Here is a 20,576-nt window from a genome sequence, read left to right on the forward strand (position 1 = left end):
TCGGGAAAGGGACAGTCTTTGCTCCACAGGTACTTCAAAGAAGCCGCATAGTCAAGACTTGCAAATGCACACAGGCACCTCACATCAGTATCTTACGCCGGTACGTTGCAAACACCTCGATTCAAACACCTAGATTGCATCATTTGGTGTAGTAACGGGGATGTGCATCTGCTACCAGTCTGCCCCATTACTTTTATGTGACCCTGAGGTGACATTGCCTGTGCTACCGCAGAAACGGCCACGGTTCACTGGGGTGAACATCACCCTTTTGGTGGAACCAGCTGGATGGGGAGCTGTTGCTGGGAAGACCCTGTGGTTATTCACTTTCTTTTTCATGTGGATTTTGATGCAACTTCACAAACAGAAAGTAAAACTGCTTTCTAAACTCCTCTCCTACCCCTTCCAGCAATGCCCCAGGAGTGCCTGAAGCAGGAAGGCTGAACAGCCTTTCTTTGATTCCCCCAGCTACATGAAATCTGCCGCCACGGTTGGTGGTGTGTGACACCCCTCCCTGCCGACAGAGCCACCAGCACGTACCAGTTGCACGTCGACAGTGTCTGTGACTCAGAGATAAGATGAAGTCACGTTATTTCTCGATCGGTTTAAAAACACGTCACTCGTCTCCACGGCCCCGTCCTTGGCACAGCATCAGCCTCACGCACATGAGGCCAAAGCTAAAACATCACTGCAAAACAGGGTCTCAGTCCAACCCTGAGGAAAATTAGGCCTGCAGGGTTGGGCCAGTTAGGGGCAGGGATAAATTGGGGGATCCCGGTGTAGCCTTTGCTCCTTCCTCCCTTCCCTGGCTGCACAGCTGCCTGTGCCGCTCGCCTCAGCCCAGGCGGGGACCAGCCTCCTGCAGCTGCAGAATAAGCAGGGCCAGCAGCGATGCAGCCCCTGGGGTGTGTGCAGAGCTTGGCGGTGGAGCTGGAGGGCGGGCGAGCGTGGGGCGCCTACGGCAGCGGGGAGCTGCTGCACGGCCGGGTGCAGCTGGAGCTACGCGGCGCGCTGCGGCTACGGGCGCTGGAGGTGTACGCTTGCGGGCACGCCACTGTGCACTGGCTGGAGAGCCGCAGCGTGGGGCTCAACACCGTCTACTGTGACTACACAGCCAACCAGACCTTCCTGTACCGCCGCTGCCAGCTCATTCCCGGTAAGGCTGGGGCATGGGGGTGGTTCTCTGCTCCAGGGCGTTGGGCTGGGACCCCCTTGGGCTGCAGGGATCTCCTCCGGGAGGACCTCTGCCCTGGTGGGTGCTTACCAACCCAAGGAGGGTTGGTAAGGTGTCCCTCTTGGACACCTTCTTCTCACCTTTGCCGAGGGTTTCTCTGCTGCCGGTTTCTAGGAGTCTGCCTGCAAACTCAGGGCCGGTGAGCACGAAAGGGTTGTGGCTTTTGTTCTGTTTGCACAGGGAAGTGCAAATAGAAGTGTCTGTTCGCAAGCGTGGAAAGAGCACTTAGTAGTTCCATAAATATTTGTTTTCAGTTTCCTGATGCTGGGACTGCATGCCCAGCTGGCACGTTGCTTAGATCTTGCTGCATGAGGACAAGCCACTTGAATTCTTTGTGTGGTTGGGATGAAATGATCCAGAGCTGGGGGATATGGGACATCTCAGCTGTCCATCCACTCATTAACTCTGTCTTTTCTTAGGAAAGTGCATGGCTTTTATCCTTCCCCCCAACGATAGTGTTACAGTCATGGCTCTGTGGCTTTTTCTCCCCCTTTCCCTGCTTCTGATGGCCTTGTTCTTGACTGTGACACAGTGCTATGTGCCGCCCAGCCCTGGCGATGGCTGTAGGACTTCACTCATGCCGAGGGCGTTTAATTGTGTCAGTGGCCAAGTGCAACCCCGAAAGTCGTGCCAGCCCTGGCTGGCAAATGTAGAGGTTGCAGGAGGAAACTGGAGTGATGGAATGAGGACGTGAGCTGTCTTCCTGAAGGTGTTCTTGTCCCTGGACGGCACTGGAGGGTCATTCTCTCTATTTCTGGATGATTGTACCTTGCCATCTGCTCCAAACACCTGCATTACTCTGGAGTTTCTGTCTTTTGGCAGTGGCTCTTCCGTGCTGTGCCTATGGATGGCCCCTTTGCAGCTGCAGCTGCGCTAAGTGTCCCGATTACAATTAAGGACATGGGAGAAGCCCTTGCCCTGAGCTCCAGCAGAGAAGGTCCTGAGCACTTGGTCACTGCAGTGTTTCGACGGTGGCCGAGTTAGCTGTAAGGTTACAGGGTTTTATTCCCCATTATCCCTGCAGTGAATGTAGGGAAGCCACAAGCTGCTGCGAGCATGTTTGGATTTTGCTGTTGGGACTGTGTACGATAGGAGCCCCTGGAGCTATCCGGAGAAGGGCGCTCGGCCAGGGGCTGGAGGGATTGCATGAGCTGCTCGGCCTCGCCAGCACCCTGCACTCCTGTAGCCTGGAGCTGATGGTTTCTGGCCCTCGCCTACCGCACAGGGAGAGTTGAACTGGGCTCCTTGGGGAGCAGAGAGCCCCGCCAGAACTTGTGGGCTGGGATTTTATTGTCTCTGTCCATACACGGATTCCTTTTCTGCTTTGTGAGAGGAACGCGGGGTGTGATCACAGGAGTGTTTTAAGGGAGCGAAGGCTGTGGGCTGCAGGGAAGTGCTGTTGTGCAGCCAAAATCATTTCCTTTGGATCCCGCTGGGTCCTGCTCTGTCCCGCTGTCCCCAACGGCAGCGTGAGGACCTTCCTGATGTCAGCTAGCAAGAGGCTGCTGAAAACGTGCCATCATCCAAAGGTCCCTGTGACTGCTCCCTTCTTGTTGCTTCTTGATGAGATCAACTGTGTCTGCGTGGTGTTTAAAAAATGCAGGTTTTGTCATGGTAACAAGGCAGTGCAGAGGAGGGAGGCTAGGCAGAGATAAGAGCCCTCCCTTCTGCTCTCCCCTGAGCTGTGAGTTTATCTGCAGTTTCCTGGCAGGGTGGCGAGTGCTGGTACCGGGGTGCTGCGCTGTGAGACGAGAAAAAGGGTGAAAGAAGGATGTTCAGGGCCATTAAATTTACATTGTGTAATCATCTGAGATAGGGAGCAGGAAGAGAGGAAAAAATAGGGGTTTAATGGGCAAAGGCAAGGCAAGGAAGGCCCTGGACTCTTCTGCGTGAGGTGATGTGAGAGAGCCCTGGGAAACATAAATGCTTTTTGTGCAGTGATCTTTTCTGTCCGAGGATCCCGCATGACTTCCCAGGGGTGTAGGTCCTGTCCCGGTGAGAGGCAAACATCTAGAAGCCATTTTATTTTCATGGAGACATCCAGGAGAGTTATGGCACATGGGCTAAGAGCACGTCAGGGCTCCTGTTCCGTTGTGGGGTGGCCCTCGGTCAGCACCTTAATCCTCGTACATACGCAACACTCACAAATCTGGCAGGGACGGAGCTTATTCCTCAAGCCGGGAGCTTGCGCTTGTGCAAGGCTCCGCATTGCCCCGTCTTGTCCCCATATTGGGTCAGGGTAGAGCTACTGACTCGCCTTTTTACGTGCTGCATCTGGCTTTCCAGGGACCCTTGTGGGGCTCCAGGGTCAGTGGGGAGAAGCCACCAGGTCCCAGCAGTGGGTCAGAGAAGGAGAAGCACCTTCTGAGCTGGGCTGGGTGTCAGCTCCTGTTGGGACCGGCTTAAGCCTGGCCAGACTCTAGGTGGGGCTGAAGAGTTGGAGATCTTTCCTGCACCGACCCTGGCCTGGGTTTTAGTTGGGTTTGGGCACCTAGGAGCGTTCTTGAATGGAAAGCCCTCGGCCGTGGTCCCACAGCCCCTGCACCTGGAGATCCCGGGAGAGAGGAGAGACCCTCTCCCGGCGCTCGGGTCCCAAAGAGGTCAGAGAGAGGCTTCCCACCCCACATGGAGGCAACGAGAGGTAGCTGTGGACATCTCGTGCAGCTGACGTAGGAGGGAGCTTTGCAGAGATTCTCATCCCGTGGGCGAAGGCTGAGTCACGGGCTGAGGGATGTGTGCCGACAGGCGGGAGGAGGAAGATGCCAAGCGCAGGATGGAGCTGCTTCGGCCCCGCCGAGGCTCCAGCCCCTCTCGAGAGCCCCACCACCTCTAATGTCACCGTGCATCGCAGCAGGGACACCAGGCGCCTTCCCAGAGCTGGCATCACCCGTTAACTCATGCTGTGACATGCCTTCCTTCCTTCTTTCCCCTTCCTGTTGCTGTCGGGCTCCTTTTACAGTGTTTGCTATGATTCATGTTTGCTTGTGGCAGCAAATGGTCATGCACATAAAACACAGTCCCCTTCCCTTGGGGAGGGAGACAGACAATTCCAGTTAGCCTTTGGAGACAGCTAAAGCTTTACAAGGCTTCAGCCCAGCTCATTTTCGGTGGCTGAGATCAACCCAATTCAGCACAGCAGGTCCTGCCCAGCATGGCTGGGAGCAACTCAAAAATCCTCAAAACTTTGGCGGCCAAATGCTGAATAACATTTTTAATGCCTGTTTTGTTTCATCCCCAGCCCGTGCCTGGGGTGGAGAGCTCTGGTGCTCTGCAGATGTGACAATCATGATTAAAGTGGAAGTTTCTAAAGCTGCATTAACCCTTTGGGGTTAATAGACCCCTTTCTCCTCCCTTTTACAACGCCTCGGGGTGCTGCTGATGGTGATGTCCGCACTGAGAATCACCAGTTTTCATGCTTTTACCCTGGCTGAGCACCGGCAGCAGCAGATGCTGCCGACAGAGCGAGTCCCCACGCCGTGCCTGCCCACGCAGGTGTAATTTGTCGCTGGGTTTTGGAGCGGCACCACACAAACTCCAGTAGGAGCTGGTAGAAAACCAGCGCTCACCTGGTTAAAGAGCGCAGGGAAGATGTATTGCTCACTCTGTAATTGCACAAGCTGAACGGGAGCCAGTTCTTGATTTCTTAGAAATAAGTGAAGCGATGTCCCAGGCCAGTTTTCCCTTCGTCGCCAGCTGGCCTGGCCACACCGCGCGAGGAGCCCAGATCCAGTTGCAGCCTGTTCCAACCCCTGGGAACGGCTCTTGGGAAAGGAAGGACGTGGATCCGTGTGCGGCACGGCCCTTGGCTCTCGCCTGCGGGAACTGGAACGAAGGGGCTGCTGCTCCGAGCGAGAAATCCTCCCGGCACAGCCGCCGGCTGTGACCCTGGAAACATGGATTCTGGCCGGTGCCGAGTCAAGGACGTAGAGGGGACGGGACCACAGGATGGGAGCTGGAGGGGCGGTTTTGGGGGGCACTGAGCAACACCGCAGCAGGCAGGGCGTTATCCACGGCAGGGCTGGCAGTGCTCAACCCCGTGAACCGTCCCGCTCCCGGACACGTTCCCGTGAGCTGCCACGGTCCAGACACCCGTCGGGATGTCTCGGTGTGGCATCGGGGTCGTGGAGGCAGCCGGAGGAGCTGGGGAGCCGCTCTGGGATGGGACACGCACCCCCACGGGCCAACACTCTCCCCTCCCACGCCCCCCACGGGAGGCCCACGGAGCCGGGAAGACGGGGGGGGGGGGGGGGGGGGGGGGGGCGGCCCGCACATGCTCGCTGCCTTGTTTTGCAGGGCCCGGCGGGGCCGCCCCGTCCCGTCCCGTCCCGCCCCGCCGGGGCCGCCCCCGGGCGCGCCGGGCACTTAAAGCGCGACGGGCGGCGGCGGGGGCCGGGCTGCGCCGGGGACCGGGCTCTCGCCATGATCTTCGATCGCCTCAAACGCTTCTTGATCGTGCTGGAGGGTGCGGAGCGGGACGGCCCGGTCGCCTTCAGCCCCGGGCAGGCGGTGTCGGGCCGCGTGGTGCTGGAGCTGGCGGCGGCGGCGCGGCTCGGAGCCCTGAGGCTGCGGGCGATGGGCGCTGCCCGCGTTCACTGGACCGAGTCCCGCAGCGCCGGCTCCAGCACCGCCTACACGCAGAGCTACAGCGACCAGGTGGAGTTTCTCAGCCACCGCGACACGCTGCTGGCACCCCCAGGTACGGTGTGTCCCGTCCCCCCCCCCCCGCGCCCCGGGGCGGCGTTCACGGGGGCGGCACCCCCGGGGTGCTCCGGTGCGACGGTCGGCTCCGAGAGCGGGGGCGTGGGTGCGCCGGAGACCCCAGGGGCTGAAATACCGGGTGTACGGGACACCCCAGCTGCTAGGTGCGCCGGACACCCCAACCAGCTGAAATCTGGGGTGCCTCGGCTGCTGGGTGCACGACACCCCAGCCAACTGAAATCTGGGTGCATGGGGTGCCTTAGGGTCTGGGCACCCTGGGGACTGGGTGCATAGGTCCCCCGCAGACACCTCAAATGCTGGGTGCACCCCAGGGCACTGGGGTGCGCAGCTGGACCCTGCTGCTGTGCAGGACACCCCAGTTAGGGACTGGCCCCACACAAGACTCCCCCTTTGCTGTGGGTGCTCCCTGGCAGGCAAGCAGCGTTGGAAAACTCCTGCAGAGGTTCAGGAGCTTGCTTTGAGCCGGGGGGTTGGACTAGATGATCCCCAGAGGTCCCTTCCGACGCCAGCCGCCCTGTGCAATGCAGGCAGGATGGGGGTGCAAACCCTGGGGGGCATGGGGGGCTTGGCTGCCCCCGGGAATGGGCTGGCCACCCTCCCAGAGGGCATCTCTGGGCTCTCGCTCCTGAGCTGCAGTGCAGGGTGGCTGCAGGGTGAAGCAGAGCCCACCCGGGGAAGCTGCCTGGCTCTCCAAGGAGGTGCCCCTGGGTCGTGCGTGCCTGGAGACACGTGGAAAGCAGACAGTGCCCGGCACCCGCGGGACGTGCCCAGCTCTCGTGTCGCAGCTGTGTCACTGCTGCTGCAGTTTAACCCTGGCAGAAATATTCCTGTGCCATCGTGCTGCTCTTTTTCTGTGTACATCTCTGCCACTGATTTGCCCAGGGAGGAAGTTCTGCAGGAGGGAGGTAATTGTCTTAAATCTGTTTTGCCCACAGACAATGGTGAAGTCACCGTCCTACAGGCAGGAAGGCACGAGTTCCCCTTCACCTTCCAGCTCCCCGAGTAAGTTGACATTTTTTTGCTGCTTCAATGCAAACGGGTAGAGGAGCCGCTTGGTCTGTGACACAGGTCCTGGGAGGGCACAGGGCACCTCGAAAATGAGATTCTTTCAGCAAAGCCCTTCTAAATCGCTCATTGCTTATACACAGGACCCTGGCTACCTCCTTCGAGGGAAAGCACGGCAGCGTGCGCTACTGGGTGAAAGCCAAACTGCACAGACCCTGGTCGACAGTGAAGAAGGTGAAGAAGGAGTTCACTGTGATTGAACCCATCGACATCAATACGCCTGCGCTGCTGGTGAGCTCTCCCTGCTCCGCCTCGGGGCAGCGGCATCCAAAACTTCCCTGGGAAGCCCAGGGGGAAGGTGTCTACCTCCCCTCTGGCATTACAATGATTTCCAGAGGGAATATTTGTTCCCCTGTAACTTGTGCCCTCCAGCATTACCTGGACTGGGCAGAGGTCATCTGTGTCTCTTAGTTTTTGGAAACTTTAATGCATTACGACAGCATCTTGCATCAGATACCTAAGAAGTTGCTGATGCTCCCTGGCAGGTTCTCAGTGCCAGGGAGGTGCTTGCTTTGAGTTTCATCCTTTCTTACTAAATAGCTTAAATATTTCCCTTTCTCCAGGCTCCCCAGGCAGGTGCTAAGGAGAAACTTGCTCGTGCCTGGTACTGCAATCGTGGCCAGGTTTCTGTCACTGCCAAGATTGACCGAAAAGGCTACACCCCAGGTTAGATGACGTGCTGGTGCCCTTCAACCTCTGCGCGCCCTGGGGTAGACCCCCGTGGGAGGGGATTTGGGGTCACTGTGAGCTGGGCTCTTGACTTCTGGCACGAAATCAGTCTGAGAGCTTGAGTGTGTGCGCCTGATGTGGGCAGCCACCTCGGGACAGGCTCCTGCTAGATTAAACCTTGTGCCTGCAGTGCCGGATAGCATAACCAACCCTTGGTGATCCTATGCAGGAATTCCTTGAGGCAGGACCGGGCTCCGTCTCCCTTCCTCCAACACGTGCGTCTTGTTTTGGTAGGTGAGGTCATTCCTATCTTTGCTGAGATCGACAACTGCACAAGCCGAGCGGTGGTGCCCAAGGCGGCCATCATCCAGACTCAGACCTTCATCGCTCGGGGCACCAAGAAGCAAAAGAAGTCGGTGGTGACCAGCATCGTCGGTGACTCCATTGCAGCGGGGAAGCGGGAAGTGTGGCACGGGCGGGCGCTGAAGATCCCACCGGTGGGTCCGTCCATCCTCCAGTGCCGCATCATCCAGGTGGAATACTCCCTGAAGGTGAGGGACCTCGCGGGGAGCATTGCAGGCGGCTCAGCTCAGTGTTGAGTGTTCCCCTTCTCACCAGAGCTGTGCTCATTGTGCCCGCTTTGGGCTGGTGCAGAGATGTTGGGGCTGGTGATTTGTATAAGGTCTTGGGTTCCCCCTGTGCAGCTGTGGCTGCTCTCCCATTGCCGCTCATGCACAGCACGAGGGCTCGTGCAGGAGCATTTGCATCTCCCTTTGCATCCCGCTGCAAGAATTCCCTCTTGGCCAGCTTGAGCCGGTGCCCTGGGGAGATATCTGTCCCTCCAGACTGGGAAGACACCAACAGCTTCCCTGCTGTCTCCTGTCTCTGAAGGTTTGTGTGGATATTCCTGGGACGTCCAAGCTGCTCCTTGAACTGCCGCTTGTCATCGGAACCATCCCACTGCATCCGTTTGGGAGCCGCACGTCCAGCGTCAGCAGCCAGTACAGCGTCAACCTGGACTGGCTGAGCACCATCCCGGAGCAGCCGGAGGGTGAGCGTCTCCCTTTCCCCGGGATCTGGCTGGGTGCTGCAAACCCCCCTGGTCAACCTGCTGTAGCTAGCGAGGGTCGGAGCAAGTTCTCAACCTTGTCTTTTCCTCCAGGACCGGCTTTTGCTTTTACTTAATTTATTGGTTGTGGTGCTGCATCTCCTGGGTTCCTTCCCCAGGAAACTGGGAGGGTTTGGGAAATAGTGGATTTGAAGCCCTTTTACCTGCATGTCTCCCGTTAATGGAGAGTGTTTCCTATTCCCTGATGGTTCTCTTCTCTTTTCAGCTCCCCCTGAATATTCGGCGGTCGTGTCCGGCCCGGAGGCCGAGCAGAGCCTGGCTCCGCCGTGCCGCAGCGAACTCGGCGGCATCCTGGAAGGTCCCTTCTTCGCCTACATCCAGGAGTTTCGCTTCCGACCACCTCCGCTGTATTCGGAGGTAACGAATCCCCCTGGGCTGGGAGGGCTGGTGGAGATGGCTGGGATGTGCCCGCTGCCAAGGTTTTTGACTCTAAACTTGGCTTTGCAGATTGATCCAAACCCCCCTTCAGACAACATCCGTCCGCGCTGCATGACCTGTTGAGAGAAGCGCATCGGATGCGGTTGACAGCATGGCGATCCCTTGGGATGAAAGCTTGCACCCTCACAGCACTTCGGTCTGGAAATGGGGACGCGGCGGCCGTGAGACCAGAGCTCCTGCAGCACCGAGACCCCGGCTCCGCTCACTGCCCTCAGCTACTCTTGTCGTGACTGTCCTGTGGACCGACACCAAGCGTGGTGTTGTGGACTTGTGCATGGTAGGAGAACACGCGAGACTCCGCGGTGTGGAGCGGCTCCGTGTGTGGTTGGGCAGGACGCGGAGGGTCAATAACTGCCCCAGGATTTGGGGGTTCAAAGGGGGGATATCTGCTCTCCCCTTGCCTGCAGTGGCCATGCTCTGGCAACTCCTGTCATGGAAAACAGGAGCTTGGAGGTATTTCTCAGGATTACTAGAGAATATTTTAATCTTGCTCGGGTTTGAGTCCCGTGGTGATGGAGGTGCAGCCCTTCTCCTGCAGTAGCTCACCAGGATTGCGGTTCCCTAAGAAAGTAACAGGCCTTTTTCTGGCCAGATGAAGCAGAGACTTTGTCTGCTGCTGATAATCTTTGCCACGAGCCTGGTGATGCCTGCAGGGGGAATGGTTTGAGCTAGTCTACCGAAACTGTAAAGGCTTCCATGGGCTGTTATTCTCCATGGGCAGAGAATTTGGGGGACGAATTTGTGATCTGCGGCAGCGTTTTGGTGCTGTTTACCAAGAACAGGAAAGCTGGTTCCTGTGTGTCAGCACCAAACCTGCGCAATGTGATGATGCCTCCCCCGTGATGGGGCTGAAAACCAACCCCCAGACTGCGGTACCACCACGGGGGTGTTGGAGCCGCGGCTCTGGCATCTCCCTGGTGGCTGAGGAAAAGAGAAGGAAGCCCGGTCTGAGGCTGGTGGCAGCCACAAATGCTGATGTGGAGTTGAAATGAGTCCTTCAGGGCCAGGAGCCCTGCTCAGGATGGGCTTGATCCTGCACCCGTAGAGTGGTCAGTGGCCCTGGCATGGTGAGAACACGGCAGCAACATGTGCTGACCGGTGTGGGAACCGGTGAGCTGGGTATTGTAGCAAGGACCGCTCGAGTCTGTGTGCCAGGGGCTGACCCCACTCGCTCCGGCATGACCTGGGCAGAGTTTGGGTGCTGAGGACCTTTGCATTCCCTCACTGAGACAATCCTGCCCGCGGGGCTGCTCGCTTCCCCGCGCACAACCAAAGCCAAGCGTGCCTTAGCCTCCGTGCTGGGGCCGCGCTCTGCTCACTGAGGATTGTTCAGATGATTTTTGTATTTGTGAACACTTTTATAATGACCACTCTTGTCTCTGATTATTCTTTTTGTACGACTTTTTGTTGGGGAATTCTTGTTTGAAATAAATTCTTTAAACCCAGATGTTGCCTGGATATTTTTCTGTTGCTCTCTTTCTGCTGGATCTGCTCACTGGCTCTGCCCATGCTTCCCATTGCCTGGAGCCACGCAGCTCACGTGGCTGTCGGGATGTCGGAGCGGGAGTGCTCCCTCCCCTCGCTTCATCACCCTGTGGGCACCCAGCTCCACCCTGCGCCCGGTCCCACACTGCACTGGGATTAACTGGGTCACTCGGCCAGCACTGCTCCCCAGCAGGATTGGTCCCCCGCGCTCGGAACCCCCCTGCCCAGATGTCGGGCTCCCACGGCGAGCACTGAGCGATGCTCCGCGCCGTGCCTCCGTGCAGGTTTGGCCCTTTTCCCGTCACCGGCTTAGCAGGGCTGCGAGCGATCCTGTTGTATTTTTCCACGCTCGCTTCCTATTTGTGTCCGGGCTGCCGGAGGACAGACACGCTCTCCTCCATCCCGAGAGCCCGGCGGGGACCTGGCAGGTCCAACTGGCACAGAGGAGCCGGGACACTCCTGCGGTGGCTCGGCCATTCCCGAGGAAGGTTGGGATCAGCCCCACGCTGTGCCGGCTGGGAATGGCTACTGCTGTGTAGGAAGAGTAGAGGGGCTCCTTTACGTGCTTCCTTGGGTTGAGATTTGGTTTTTAACAGCATTTCTGTGCTCCCCATCTCTGTTGAGCACAGCAAATCCTGGCGCGTGCAAAGCGGGGCTTGAGTCGGGTTTAGTTATGTCTTCCGCAGACCGTGCTGTTTAAAAATATTGCCACTGGAATGTGATTTTTTTCCCCCCTGACACCCCCCCCCTTTTTTTTTTTTTTTTTTTGTTGTTTGCTGAGCTGCTCAGCGCTGTGGCTGCGTTGGAGCACGTGCTCCCGCAGTGAGCCAGGCGCTCGGCCGCAGCCCAGTGAGATAACTCGTCCCCGCGTTTGCCTGTGAGAGCCTGGCGCTCGTGCAACCTTTATTCGAATCTGGTTTTTATTTGGCATCCCCGGCCGCACCAAGTAATCTTCCTCGGAAGAGGATTAACCAGCCTCGCAGTGAATTTGTTTGCATCCTCCTTTGGGGAGATGAGGGCCCAGACCTGCCGCTCACAGTAGCGGTGGCCGGTGCTGCGTGGCCTCATGGCTCAGCTGTGCTGGGGCATTTTGGCGACATCAAACGGCACAAACCGCCGCACTGCAACCCCCCTGGTTAAAGATGCCTCTGAAGGAAACCCCGTGATCAGCCCCCCCCCGGGGCCGGCGTGCAGCCAATCTCCGCCACGCCGCGGCACGGCACAAGGGAGCCATTCTATGCCGGCAAATGCCGAGCGGCAGAGATGGCCGGGGGCTGCCGGTCAGACCCCGATCATCTGCCCCAGCCACACAAGGGGATGCTTATTCCCAGGGCCAGAGGGGGAGGAGAGCTGCCGAGCACCCCGTCCGTCCCGCTGCGCCTTTCTGGGAAAGCACGCCACGCCGTGACAGTGACAGCCACAGGGACAGGCCAGGGAACCCAACGCCGGCGGGCACAGCTCTCGGTCCCCACGTGGGAGGGATCTTTCCAGCAGGAATTCTTGCGAATGCCTCCAGGTTTTTCTCGTAAAGCCGGACAGTAGCGCAGCAAGGGAGGTGGGGCACAGCCCGTCTGGGTCTCTCGCGAGCAAAGGGCTGGGCTCCCGAATCCTGGAGGGGCTAAAAATACCCCGTCTGGATATTCGGAGCTGCCCCGGAGCTGGGGCGTGGCGCGGACCCCCCCCCCCGGCAGCACTTTCACAACCGCCGGCTGAGCCGCCGGTGCGCCCTGCAACCTTTTGCTGTTTACCTTCCCCAGCTCCAAAGTCCTTGTTGAACAGCACCGGCTGCTCTCCTGTTTATTGGCATGGGGGTGGGTGGGGGGTGGGTTTGGGGCACGCAGGGGCTCCCTGGGGGTCTGCTGAGGCAGGACGGCCCCGTGTCATGTGCGGCGGTGCCGGCCGCGGCACGGAGACCCGATGCCGGGCAGCAGGAGCGTTACGCAATTACAGTGCTGGGAGTATTTATAGCTCTTGGCCCCGCGTGTTGGAAAATGCTTCCCAGACCACCCGGCAAAATCTGCTCCTCGCGAGGGGCATGGAAACGCTGCCCCCGCCCCCCGCTCTGCTCCTCTCTCTTTTCCTTTTTGCCCTTTGGTCCCAAAAATGTGTGGGACCCCTCTGCCCCAGGTACCAGGGTGCTGGGACACCCCCCCCCCCCCCTTGCAGCTCATGGCCCTGCAGCCCCTTTCTGCAGCATGTCGGGGGGCTGCTCCTTCCCCCCCCCCCAGCTCTCCCCATCCGTGGAGAACGCTCGGTCCCGGCACAGCGGCCGTGGTCTTCGCTTGAGGCTGTTGTCCTCTGGCGGAGGGTCAGCAGTGGGGGGCCAGCGCAGCCGTGCTGCAGGGAGGGTGACACGCGAAGCTCGCGGCCGTCCCGGCACTGGCAGGGACAGAATGTGCCGGCGCCGGCGCAGCCTTGCAAGGGCCAGGGATTAGCTGCGCGGCTGCTGCCTCCCGGCCTGGGCGCCCGTCCAGCTCCCAGTACAAGCGCTGCCTTCCCTCATCCCAGCTGGGCTGAGCCCTGTGGGGTGCGGCTCACCCCAAAACACCCACCATGGGGGCACCAGGAGCTGGTCTGTTTGCGGGGGGGGGGGGGGGGGGGGGGGGGTGAAGGCGGTCGGTGATGATACCTCTGGATTTTGCCCAAATGGGGATGCCCTGCTCTGTCCCCGCACTTGGGATGGAGTCGATGCGCTGCCCAAATTCAGCATCTTTGCAGCCGGTGGGACACTGGGCTCGCACCGCTCGCACCCTGGGGAGCAGCAAGTCGGGGCTGATGGGTGCTCAGGAGCATGGGGATCTGCTCATCCCCGGGTTACGGGACCCGTGCTGTGCCAGCAGGTCCTGGAGCACCTCGGGGACACGCGCACGGTCCCCGGCAGCACTGGGCCTTGCTTTGGTTTTGCTCCAACCTCTGGTGCTGCAAACAGCACAGCTTGGCCCCGGCAGCATCTCTGGGGTCACCCTTTGCATGGCAGCGGCAGAGCTCTGCCAGGGCGCCGGGAAGCAGCCGTGCACCCTGACATGCCGGGGCGGCATCGCGGCCGTCCTCCACCCGCTGACTCAGCCGCCTGTTTGCCGGAGCCGCTCCCGCCCACGGAAACCGCAGGCAAAGTCCCTGCATCCCTGCGCCAGGGCTTTCCCTGCCAGCTCAACAGGAATCGCAGCTTTTTCCCGGAGCGGTGGCCGAGCCAGCGAGGGCAGCGAGAGCTTCTGGGCGCAGGGGAAAACTGCGGAGAAACCGGGGCTGATTTATGCCGAAAAACAGGGTCTGGAGCAGCTGGATGGATGTGTTGCATGTGCCGTGTGTCCTGGGCCCTGGGTGCATCGTGCCAGTGCGAGCGGGCATCACGGTGCTCACTGAGACACCCCCCACAAGCCCTGATGGCGGCGAGCGCTACTGGTGCCGGTGCAGCATTTACCGCAGGGCCGGCTGATGCCGTGGGCTGCCGGGAGCAAATCGCCACCTTTATTCACTACATCAAACCCAACCCCTTGTTTTTTCTGGGGCCGACCCCCCCCTGTTTGAGGTCCCTCACTGTGGGGCTGCCTGGCCCCTCGCGCGGTCACTGCTCCCTCCCTCGGGCAATGGAAAATTTTTATGACTCTTTGACTTTTATCCAGTTGTTTGGGAGCGAGGAAGGGGCCAGGCGCCGCGCACAAACATGTCTATGTATAAACAGCGGGGACCGTGCAGGGGGCTGGAGCCACCGGTGCCGGGTGGCAGCGGGAACCCTCCCCACCGAGCTGGGTGTCCCCTCTCCCGCTGGGACCCAGGCGCAGTGTCCCCGGCTCGGCGACCCAGAGCCGGCCCCGCGGGGACGCAAATATTTTGGCTTTGTTCAAAAAAACAACAACACTAAAAAAAAAAAATCCCCCCCCTCCCGAGTCATCCGACGGCAGCGCGTGATGTGTTGGCACACAAACAGGGCGCGTGGGGATGGCGCTGGCCTGGCCAGGGACGTGGCACGGCTCCCACGCCGGCACGCGGGGACGGGCTGGGATCTGCGGGTGACACGGCCGTGCCCTGTGCCAGGGACGAGGCACGATGAGACTTTGCTCCCAGCACCGCTCCCCACCCCGGCTGTGTTTGCCATCACTCCCGGGCGCTGCCCCCGCAAGTCATGCGGAAACCCCCGTCCGGCGTGGGGTGCCCGTCCCCTGCCACGTCTCGGGGGACGTGGCGCGGTGGCATCCCATGCCCTGACCACCCCATCTCCCCGCAGCTAAAACCTTGCTCGCGCGGGGCGTTTGGCACCAGGGAGGATGCGAGCAGCAGCGGCACCGCCGCCCTTGCCGGTGGGCTGCTCCGGGTGCCGGTGGGGACGCAGCCATCCCCAGCTGAGAGGTGAGGAGCGGGGGGCCATCACCCCTGCTGCTCCCCATCCCTCGCCATCTCTGCCCCGCTCCCAGGGCAGCTCCTGCGATGGGGCGACCCTGGCAAACCCCACAGCTCCAATCCCCCCATCTGTTCCCCAGTCTCAAAGTCTCCAGGAACTGGGTTGTGCTCCTTTTTTTCTTCCCCTTTTCCCCCCACCCCTGCAAGAAGCAGCAACTTTCAGCTGGTTTCAGAAAAAAACCTTGAGCCAAGCCCAGTTTGGAGGAGAGGAAGGCTCTGAGCCAGCTTGCAGGGATGCCCACATGTCACCAGGAGCTTGCAATTAAACCCTCTCCCCATTTACGGACCTCGTTAGCAAGCCTGCACCCAATTACTTTTAAATGCAAGGGTTTATGTGGAGCCGGGAGAGGGATTTTCCTGCTAAGCAGCTGTGTAAATGCCACCAAGTCCCAGCACAGTGATGGAAGCAGTGATAACCCCGGGGGGGGGGGGGGGGGGGGGTGTCCCAGCCGGTTGGAGGTGGCTGTGGCGGGCAGCGCGGCCACGGCTCCACCGTACGGTTCCAGGGGGTCCTGAACCGGTTCGCTCCGCTTTCCCAGCGGTTTTGTGCGTGGAAAAAATGAGGGAGAGTCAATCTGCTTGCAAAGAGCTGGTAAACACCGGGAGAGCGGATCGGGGTGGGGTGGGATCGCTATTGGTCCTGTATTTATTGCTGCAAAGCTCGGCCGGTTGCTTGCTCTGGGATCAGCCCTTTCCCTGTATGCACGGATGGGGGTTTGCTGCAAAAATGGGATTTTTTGGGGGAAATGGGGCTCTCTGGTTCCTGCCGAGCCAGCTGTCCTTAGTTCAACCCCCAGCCGCCTGCTCGAGCAAAATATGTTTATGCCGCAAACCTCTGGACGGCTCCGCTGCCAAGCGGCAGCGTGTGCCGATAAGGGCGCCGTGTCCTTTCCTTTCGGATCACCCGATGGCCAGGGAAGTGCAGGGAGGCGGCCACCTGGCTCCCAAGGCCCTTGTTTTATGGTTTCTTTTATTATTATTATCATAAGGTTTTGGTTGGGGGGAAGGGGGGCGGGGGGGGGGGAGAAATTCAATAGCTGTGGCGTGCCGGGCTGCTGCCAAAGCCTGGAAAGCTTCGGCTGTGCCAGAGGCTGAGCTGCCCCCGGGGCTGCCGGCCCCGAGAGCAGCCATCCGAAAACATTAAAGTTGCAGAAAGAAAAGATTTCCTGCCACCGCCGGCGTGTTTCTCGCGTGGCAGAAAGAGATGGTTTCTAACCACGTCTCCCGGCTCGCGTGCTGGGGCGTGCGGCATCCCGGTGGGATTTTGCAGCGGTCTGAGCACCAAGCACAGCCCCGCAGGGGATGGGGCAGCTCCGAGCCCCTCTCGGTGTGTGTGTGGGGAAAAAAAACGTTAAATAATCAATTCTGATGTTGCTTCAAGTCATTCTTGGGTTTGGAAATAACGCTCGCCCGGGTGAAGCTGTTGCAGCAGGTGAGCTTAGCCTGACGGGAGCAGGAAAGAGCCGGGGGTGCTGGGCGGCCGCGGGCCCTGTTTGCAAAGTAAAACTGCAGTTGTTGTTGTTGTTGTGACACCCGTACGGTTGCGAAACGCCGGCGCTGAAATACCTGTGACTTTCAAAACAAGCCGAGCCCAGCTGTGGCTGGCGGGCGGCCGTCCGTCCAGCTGCGGCCGTCCGTCCAGCTGCGGTCCCTGCAGCCCCTTCCCCGCTGCGTGGGCACGGCGCAATCGCCTGTGCCAGCGATGCTTTGGGGGGGGGGAGGGAGGGGGGGGAAGGATTGGGAAGGAAGAACCCCAAAAGCTTTTCTTAGGGAGGAAAAGCAAAAATTCCCCAGCTGCAAGAGAGATTTTTCTACCCCGAGGATCTGCCGGGCATCCCGGCCACGGGGGGGATCTGCAATGCCAGGGCGGGCGCTGAGCTGCCTGCCCCTGGCTGAGATGCAGCCCTTGAATTCTGCTTAAAGAATAAAATAAAATAATTAAAAAAAAAAAAAAAATCCTAGGGATCGGTTTGTTTGCTTAGCGATTAAGTCAAAGCAGCTCCTGAATGGTCACCTAATCCGCCCAGGAGCGGGTGGCGTTGTGTAGGTGGTGGCAGCGGTGGCTTTTTGCCCGGCAAATAATCTTCCTCCCTGCCACGGCTCGTGGTCGGGCTGGGCTCAGACGCCTCGCTGGCATCGGCTGCTCTCTGGGCTGGGGCGCGGGGAGGGAGAAAGGGTGCTGGGTGCAGGGAAGGGGCTGGGAGAAGGACGGACGGATGGATGGACGAGGGAAGGGATTGCAGGGTTGCAACCTTCTCCGCTGCCTGTGCTAAAACCGGGCTGTTGCCCTGCGGGGCCGTGTTTTCCCGAGGCTGGGAAACAGGTTAAACTCCTTGATCTGGGAGCAAAATCCCAGCCCGGACCTGCAGGGACGGACCTCACCTTCCCCGGGGGCTCAGACCCCCCAAGTTTATGGGGCCGTAGCAAACCCCTCCAGCTGCTTTATGGTTTTCCTCCGGTGCCGGCCTGAGCTTGCATCCCCCAAAACCAGGGAGCCCACAGCAAATCCCCAGGCTCCGAGCGTCTTCCCGCAGCTCCAGCTGGCTGCACCGCGTGCTTTGTCGGGATGCAGCGCTGAATTTTCCGCTTAGCAAGAGCAAGCGGAGGCAGCGCGGGGTAAATCCACCCGTGCGTGTCCCCGGTGCCATTTGCTTTTGGGGACACGTCGCCGGGACCCTGTGGGAATAGGGAGGGAATGGGGCAGGGGTTTCCCCTTGTGCTGGTTTTGGCTGGGGTAGAGTTAATTTGCTTCCCAGTAGCTAGTGTGGGGCTGCGTTTTGGATTTGTGCTGGAAACAGTGTTGATAACACAGGGATGTTTTCGTTACTGCTGAGCAGTGCTGACACAGGGTCAAGGCCTTTTCTGCCTCTCACCCCACCCCACCAGCGAGCAGGCTGGGGGGGCACAAGAAGTTGGGAGGGGACACAGCCGGGACAGCTGACCCCAACTGACCCAAGGGATATCCCACACCATATGGCGTCGTGCTCAGCATATAAAGCTGGGGGAAGAAGAAGGAAGGGGGGGACGTTCGGAGCGATGGCGTTTGTCTTCCCAAGTCACCGTTAGGCGTGATGGAGCCCTGCTTTCCTGGGGATGGCTGAACACCTGCCTGCCGACAGGGAGGAGTGAACGAATTCCTTGTTTTGCTTTGCTTGCATACACGGCTTTTGGTCTACCTATGAAACTGTCTTTATCTCAACCCACGAGTTTTCTCGGTTTTACCCTTCCGATTCTCTCCCCCATCCCACCGGGGGGGGAGCGAGCGAGCGAGCGGCTGTGCGGTGCTTAGTTGCCGGCTGGGGTTAAACCACGACACCCTTTTAGGGCAGGGATGCTCAGCGCTCGCCCCAGCGAACGGCACCTTCACCTACGGCGTTGGGGCAGCGCTGGCACCGGCAGCTGTAAACAGCGGTACAGAAATAGTCAGCGTATCAGGCAATATGAAAAGGCATTGCAGGACATAATCAGATGTCCTCCTCTAAAAAGAAAAGGCAACGGGTCTTAAATTAGCTGCTTGTAAAGGTGTCGGGGTACGTGTGTGTGGATGGCTGGGGCTGCTCCGCTCTGCTCACCCGGAAAGACCCCGAAGCCGGCGGGACCCCACGGCTCAGGGTGCCTTTGGGATCGATTCTGGTCCGGCCGCGCTCCCGCATTCCATCCGCACCGGGCTGAGCTTTATTTTCCCCGTTGCGGTGGGTTTTTGCTGCTTACCCCGGAGCTGTCCTAGGAGGAGTTCCCTGTTCGGTGTAACGAGTTGCCCGTTCTCAGGCTGCGGGTGGCGGCGGCTCTCGCGGGCGTAACCAATGCCCTGCAGCGTGTCTGGGTCCTGCGCGGTGCCGGCTCTGGACAGAGGAGCAGGAAAGGTCACGTCCTGGCTGCAAAAGCTGGCCCGGCAGCCGTCCTCGGATCGCTTGGCTGAGAGTGGCTCCCGGAGACTGGTTTGGAAAACAGTCCTGTGAAATTTAAACTAATTAGAAAGTCCTGAGCCGCTCGCTTGCACTAATTGGCAAGGCTGGCTTAATTAGTTTTCCCCGGCACGTTGCCCGTGGGCTCTGCGCGGCACCGCGTTCCTGGCAGAGCACCAGCCGGCTCGGGACAGGTGCGGGGAGAGGATGCGTGGGGCCGTCGGTGGGGACGGGGCTGTCCCTGAAGCCATCGGGGGGGGGACACACACGGACGTGAGCGGTGCCGGGGGTGGGATGGGTCCCCGGAGTTTGACCCCACGGGGGTGATGGGGGGGTCTCCTGTCGCCGTGTCCCCCCCCCCCCCCCCCCCCCGGCTTCCCGGGGTGTTTTTAATGCAGCGATCGGGACTGGCTGTACTGGCGTGAACTTGATCCATGAACAGGAATGATTAACCGCCAGCGGCGCTGGCCCTGAGCCGGGCAATGTGTTTACCACCGCCGCCCAACCGTGCCGAGCCGTGACCCCGGTGCCGCTTCCTTTGTCGCTCCAGCCCCAAAACCGGGCTGTAAACAGGGGCCGGGGCTGAAACCCGAGTGCGTGCGTGCTGAGCTGGTAACCGAATACTTCCTCCACACGTGGCTGGCCCGGTGCACTCCGACAGCGAGCCCGGCATCGCCCAAATCCCAATAAAATCCCTAAATCTGATCCCTCCAGCTGGGTTTCTGGGGCCAGGAGGATGCCGGATCCCTGGCCTCCAGTCGATCCCCAGAGATTTGGGGTGCTGGAGAGCAAGGATGGAGGCTGCCGGCGATGCAGGGGCCCGTGGGGTGATGCGTGGCGGGGAGGAAAAGATGGATTTGCTCCGCCGGGAGGTGGGGAAGCACCATGGGGACCCGGGGCTGGTGCCACCTCGTGGCTCCGCCGGCAGCTGAGACGCCCTGGATGTGCAGCGCCGGACACCGGTGGGCACAGTGGCAGGGGGTCCTGCGCGCTCACAGCCGGCCGGGACCCCCCGCCATGGAACGACGCCATCGCTGCCGTCCCTATCCCCGGAGCGCCGGGAAGAGCCGTAAATCCCAGCCCACCCACGGCTGGCGGAGGTCGCGTGGGGGAACGTGCCGAAACGCAGCCATGCGCTGCCCTGGCTGCTCTCCCCGGTGCATTATCTCCAGTCAGCATCAGCGTGGTTTCCGCCCGTGCGTGCCAGTGCTGCGAGTGTAATTTTGGTGAAATCCCTTGCAAAACACGATCAGGGCTAAAAGCAGCAGCGAGGAGGCCAAGCCGTACGCCGGTGGCTGCAGCAGAGGCACCGCGGCTCTGCCGGCGCTGCCTTTCCCCGGACTTCCCCGTGCTACTAACCCCGTTTTGGGTTTTGGTTTGGGTTTTTTTTTCTTTCCCTTTTTATTTTTTGCACTCTCAGCAAGTAAACGCTGACGCCTCCGGCCCCTGTGCGCAGGGCAGACGAAACCGCAAACCGCTCTCAATCTTCAGCAGCATCTCCAGTTCTGCCCCAGATAAGGCCCGAGGTGGCGGCGCG

At 60.0% G+C, this 20,576-nt stretch overlaps 2 protein-coding genes and 1 long non-coding RNA gene across 4 annotated transcripts in view; 2 read left to right on the top strand and 1 right to left on the bottom strand.

The window, feature by feature from the left end:
• The first annotated feature begins 669 nt into the window (after positions 1 to 669).
• Positions 670 to 10,696, top strand: ARRDC2 (arrestin domain containing 2). Of its 2 annotated transcripts, none has more exons than XM_076359110.1 (8): positions 670 to 1,153; positions 6,886 to 6,952; positions 7,099 to 7,246; positions 7,579 to 7,681; positions 7,979 to 8,235; positions 8,576 to 8,735; positions 9,019 to 9,170; positions 9,261 to 10,696. In XM_076359110.1, exons 1-8 carry the CDS (start codon positions 889 to 891, stop codon positions 9,312 to 9,314), a joined length of 1,206 nt encoding a protein of 401 aa, XP_076215225.1. In that variant the 5' UTR covers positions 670 to 888; the 3' UTR covers positions 9,315 to 10,696. The 2 variants fall into 2 exon arrangements, with proteins under 2 accessions (XP_076215225.1, XP_076215224.1); XM_076359109.1 differs by lacking the exon at positions 670 to 1,153 and adding an exon at positions 5,608 to 5,927.
• A 4,937-nt stretch (positions 10,697 to 15,633) lies between these two features.
• The window catches only part of MAST3 (microtubule associated serine/threonine kinase 3), a 40,341-nt gene continuing 35,398 nt past the window's right edge, over positions 15,634 to 20,576 (top strand). Inside the window, exon 1 of the mRNA XM_076359355.1 lies at positions 15,634 to 15,726. Within this exon, the coding sequence (XP_076215470.1) occupies positions 15,694 to 15,726 (33 nt within the window). The 5' untranslated portion in view covers positions 15,634 to 15,693. The remainder of the gene's footprint in view (positions 15,727 to 20,576) is intronic.
• On the bottom strand, positions 16,493 to 19,106 carry LOC143170761 (uncharacterized). The gene is made up of 2 exons (XR_012997093.1): positions 18,846 to 19,106; positions 16,493 to 16,623 (listed from the first exon to the last, which is right to left on the bottom strand). It is a non-coding gene; the product is annotated as an uncharacterized LOC143170761 (long non-coding RNA).

This window comes from Aptenodytes patagonicus, chromosome 25 (genome assembly GCF_965638725.1).
Source record: "Aptenodytes patagonicus chromosome 25, bAptPat1.pri.cur, whole genome shotgun sequence".
In the NCBI taxonomy this organism is placed as follows: domain Eukaryota; kingdom Metazoa; phylum Chordata; class Aves; order Sphenisciformes; family Spheniscidae; genus Aptenodytes; species Aptenodytes patagonicus.